The following is a 4740-nucleotide window of genomic DNA, read 5'->3' as shown; positions in this document are numbered from 1 at the left end:
GAGTGGTTGTTAGATTAGACATTGTATTTGCAGTAATTCCTTTACCTTTTGTATTGTCGTTTGTGTTCGTTCTAATGGTTTATAGTCTCTGTTCATCGTGTAGATCTTTCTCACTGTCTCGTGTTGGCCTATTCCCATGTCAATTCTTTGGAAACACGAATGAATTTTGAATTTTTCTAAAAAGATTACCCAATTCAATCACTTGCTATTCTTTGCACCTGTTGTATCTGAAACAATCAGTGCTCAAACTCATACTCCGTCGTTTCTCTGCTTGAAATCTCGATTGTTCTACAAATGCGGAATTGGTTTCACTCCTAGAGCATCTCTTAATGAATCATCACAATCTCCAAGAAAGTGGGCGAGTATCTATGCTTGCTATAAAAGAGGCCCAAGATGTGTTATTTTACTATCTTCATAATACTAGGAACCTCAACTTTGTAGTTGCTGAACACATAAGTAAGAACTCGCCTTATTTTCTTCAAAAATTGATCATGAAACTCGATACTGAACAAGATGTGTCTCGGTCTCTCACTAAGTATCTTAGATACCGTCACATCAATGAATTTGAGCCATTCTTTGAAAGCTTGGGAATGGCCCCGTCAGAGCTCCCTTTATTTCTTGAAAAATTGCCAAAAATAGATTAAAAAAAGAGGTTTAAATGAATTTTGGGACAAGTTTTCAAAAGAAAGACTTTTAGGACAATTTGGGTGTGAATGGACAAAAATACCCTTCATTAAATTTCTATCCCTCTCTATTGAATTTTTCGCCTACCCACATTCGCTTTCCCTTCTCTTTCACGTAGAACACCTGAAGTAAAAAAAAACATCTCCTTTCGTTGGCTTTTGAAATTTCCCGCTCTGCTCTTCGAAAATACTCCAACTGTTCGTCTGTCGTCGGTCCTCCAGTGCATTTCGTCACTTCTCCTTTTCGAACCTAAGAATCAACTTTGAGCGTTTTATCTTATTTCAGTGAGTTTTATCTGTAACCCATTTTCAATATATTTGTTGTAAATGTTTGGTTTTGGAATCGACTTATTTGCTGGAATTTGTTCCTTTTTCTTCAGGCTTCAATCATGACATCGACATCGACCGATGGACCCTTGTACAAGATTAATCCTTCCCATCATTTTTATTCCCTAGTAAGTTGTTTGTCTCATTTAGAAAAGACAACACATAATATTAAGGCCAAACTCAAACCCGATCAATTAGCCTTATTTAGGAAAACAAAGTTTGGGCACTTTTTAGACCTAAATATTGTCTTTAATGGGCCACTCATCCACTACTTATTGTTAAGGTAGGTGGAAGATGAAGGAAAGGATTCTATAAGTTTCTTACTAGGGGGCGTTGTTTGTACTTTCGGTAGGAGAGAATTTAACATCATAACTGGACTATGGGGTCCTAAAGAGGACTATATTCAGTTGGTTGGGAATAATCGACTGTTGGAGAAGTTTTTCAAAGACAAGGAGTGTATTTATGTTAGCGACTTAGAGGATATATTTTTGGAATACGAGGGTGATGACGATGATATTGTGAAATTAGCTTTAGTCTACTTTATAGAGATATCTTTGTTGGGAAAAGATAGGCGAACCAAAGTCGACATTGGTTTTTTCAAGATTGTTGATGATTGGAATACATTTAATAATTATGATTGGGGTCGGATTGTTTTTGTATGCATGCTAAGTGCCTTGAAAAGAGCCTTGGACAAGCAATATGCCAAAGGAAAGAAGAAATCAACACAGACAAAAAAATATACTATCAATGGATTTCCGCATACATTACACGTATGTGACTTCTTACTTCTTACTTCAAAACTTATGCATACATTTAAAATTAAACGATCGTTTAGTTATTTTAAATGATCGTTTAGTTATTTAAACGATCGTTTAGTTATTTTAAACGACCGTTTAGTTGTTTTTAACGATCGTTTAGTTATGTTAAACGATCGTTTAGTTGTTTTCAAACGATGGTGAAACCACTTGTTATCTTGTGGCACTTCCTAAACTTGTTTGTCAAATGTCGAATAGGTTTGGGCATATGAGTCTATACCAAACATCATTGGATGTGGTGTAGATAAAGTAAACGATCATGCCATACCACGAATGCTGAGGTGGGTGTGCCAACAATCACCAAAGTCCCAAACTATAAGCTAGGTGTTTGACTCGCCAATGATAAGTAGCAAGCAATAGTAACTTACTTAAGGATCGCATGATTTTGTGCTTATTTCTTTGTCCTAAATACATTTGCCTTTTTCTATTTGCATTTATAATTAAGGCAGTCATTGAGATGACACTTGAAGAGGAGCAGTTGAAAATTGCTTCAGGTGAACTTTTTGAAAACTTCCGCTCATCTACCATTTTTCAGTCGAAGAATGGTGGTTCAACAAGAGTAAGAGAAGTTGTTAATGATGAAGATGACTTCAAAAAGAGTAAGAAACAGAAGTCCAAGACTAAGATGAAAAAGGCTATTCGGAATCTCCAAGATCGAGTAGCGATTGTTGAAGGGCAGCTTAATAGTATAAAATCAGATATTGACGAATTGAAGGGCATGATGTCAACCATATTGAAGCACATTGGACTTCAAAGAAAGACTAGGAATGAAACTGTTAAGTGTATTGACGTTAGTTGTTTCATATTTGGTAATTACTCATACGTTAAGTTGCATGTTCTCGTTAATTCATTTTGAGGTTCCATAGGATGACGAAGGGAACCGCAAGGTGTCTGAAGGCTTAGTAGATCATACATTAAAAAGTAAAGAAGTGGATAATGCTAAGACCGAAGATGTTGACACAGGGGGTACCCCTAATTGGTTGAGGATGCCAAAGGAGAATGAACACATTGAACTTAAAAAGAAGGTTTGGTTCCATGTTCTTACTAATATTGATGTTTAATTTCTATCATTATCCACACCAATGCATTATGAACTTCCATAGGGCGACGAAGATGTGTTGGAGAAGAAGGTTGATATTGGTTTAGAGGAGCCAATAGATGTCGTTGACGATGACGACGTCACAGAGATAGAACCATTTCTCACTCAACGACCACACGTTCGGCCCGCCCATAGGAAGCGTGCAAGTGTTTGGCAATTTCCCTTGTTTCTTCCGGGAAATTTGACGTTTTTGAGTGATGACCATCTGATGCTTCAAAACTTGCATGTTTTATGCAATTACGGTATCCCATGGAGCAAGATGGGTAAAATGTACAAGGAAGCAAGAGAAGTATTTGCTAACGATTATGGTGTACTAGCCTCAAAACTAAGATCTTATGAGAATTTAGGCCTTGCAAAGGCAAAGTTATTAAGCTTGTTAGTTGCTGCCCTTCACTTTTGATTGATCAGATCAGCATTGAGTTTTTCAAGGTTCTTGAGAGGCTAAGTAGGCTAGGTATTGAAAAAGATTGGATTGGAGGATATATATCTTGTGAAAGTACTTATTACTGGAACAGAATGGTTGACACTATGGACTTTCTAGTTAAAGTGGGTTATACAGAGATACAGATGCACAATTTGTTTAAATTCAAATCCCCATTGCTGTTTGAAGATTGTGGGAAGAAAGTGTATGTATTATTTGGTCGATTAGTCAAGTTAGGTTTTAAGAAGGACGAAGTGTACTCAATTTTTAAACAAAATCCTGAAATTTTGTCAGAGAAGTCTATTAAAAGCATTCAGAAAGCAGTGGATTTTCTCCTTGATATTGGGTTGGGAAGAGAATATATTTTGTGTATAGTAACTCAAAACATTCTACTACTTGGTTCATGCACTCTGAAAATCCCGAAAACCGTCTTTAAAGAACTTAAAGTTGGGAAGCAGGGTTTATGTCTGATCATTAGAGATGATCCGTCTAAGCTGTTTACGTTAGCTTCCAAATTAAAGCCAAAAACCGTTGAGCAGGCTTCTTGCCAATATTTGGAGAAGACTACATTTCTGCTGAAGTTGGGATACCACGAGAACTCGAAGGAGATGGCAAAGGCATTGAAACAGTTTCGTGGAAGAGGAGACCAACTACAGGAGAGATTTGATTGCCTGGTAAAAGCTGGTTTGGATTGTATTGCGTTAAAAGACATAATCAGACGAGCTCCCATGGTTCTAAACCAAAGCAAAGATGTACTCCAAGAGAAGATTGTTTATTTAAGAAACTGTTTAGGTTACCCTTTGAATACAATAATGACATTCCCAGCTTATTTAGGCTACAACAAGGAAAAAATCAGCGCAAGGTTTTCAATGTATAGGTGGTTAAGGGATAAAGGAGCTGCAAAGCCTAACTTATCATTGAGCACTATTTTAGCTTGTTCAGATGCAAGGTTTGTAAAATATTTTGTGAATGTTCATACTGAAGGTCCCTCCTCCAAGTGGGATAGTTTTAAAAAACAGGGTCTTCATATTCATAATTAAACCTTGCCATCTAATCTTTATTTCTTTCCATCTGTTTGGCTATGACATGACGTTTTACTTTGGATAATAATTCCCAATACACAAGTCTTATATTGAGGAATATTCCTTTTCTTTGTTATTTGGTATTGTTTCCCTGCTGTTCAATGCTGCTAGCCGATTTGATCTTTGTTACAACAAATGTACAGAAGTTTGAATGAAATGTTTCTTGTCCCGAAAACGACAAATGTAGAGAAAATGAACAAATGCATTGACTAGTCATCTATTTGTTACCGTTTTTACTATTTAACATTTATCATTTTTTTTGTTTTTTTTTTTTTTTTTTACTATTTACTTATCAAACTAACCTAAAATAGTT

At 36.2% G+C, this 4740-nt stretch overlaps 1 protein-coding gene across 1 annotated transcript; it reads left to right on the top strand.

Annotated features, from left to right (window-relative positions):
* The first annotated feature begins 329 nt into the window (after window positions 1–329).
* Window positions 330–4385, top strand: LOC127144163 (transcription termination factor MTEF18, mitochondrial). Its single transcript, XM_051079732.1, is given in 3 exon segments — window positions 330–598; window positions 3072–3283; window positions 3286–4385. Coding segments are annotated over 3 exon segments (1581 nt in total).
* Window positions 4386–4740: the final 355 nt, after the last annotated feature.

Source organism: Cucumis melo, chromosome 12, assembly GCF_025177605.1.
Source record: "Cucumis melo cultivar AY chromosome 12, USDA_Cmelo_AY_1.0, whole genome shotgun sequence".
Taxonomy (NCBI): Eukaryota; Viridiplantae; Streptophyta; class Magnoliopsida; order Cucurbitales; family Cucurbitaceae; genus Cucumis; species Cucumis melo.
Note: the sequence above shows the minus strand (reverse complement) of the source record. Positions and strands in the feature narration are given on the sequence as shown.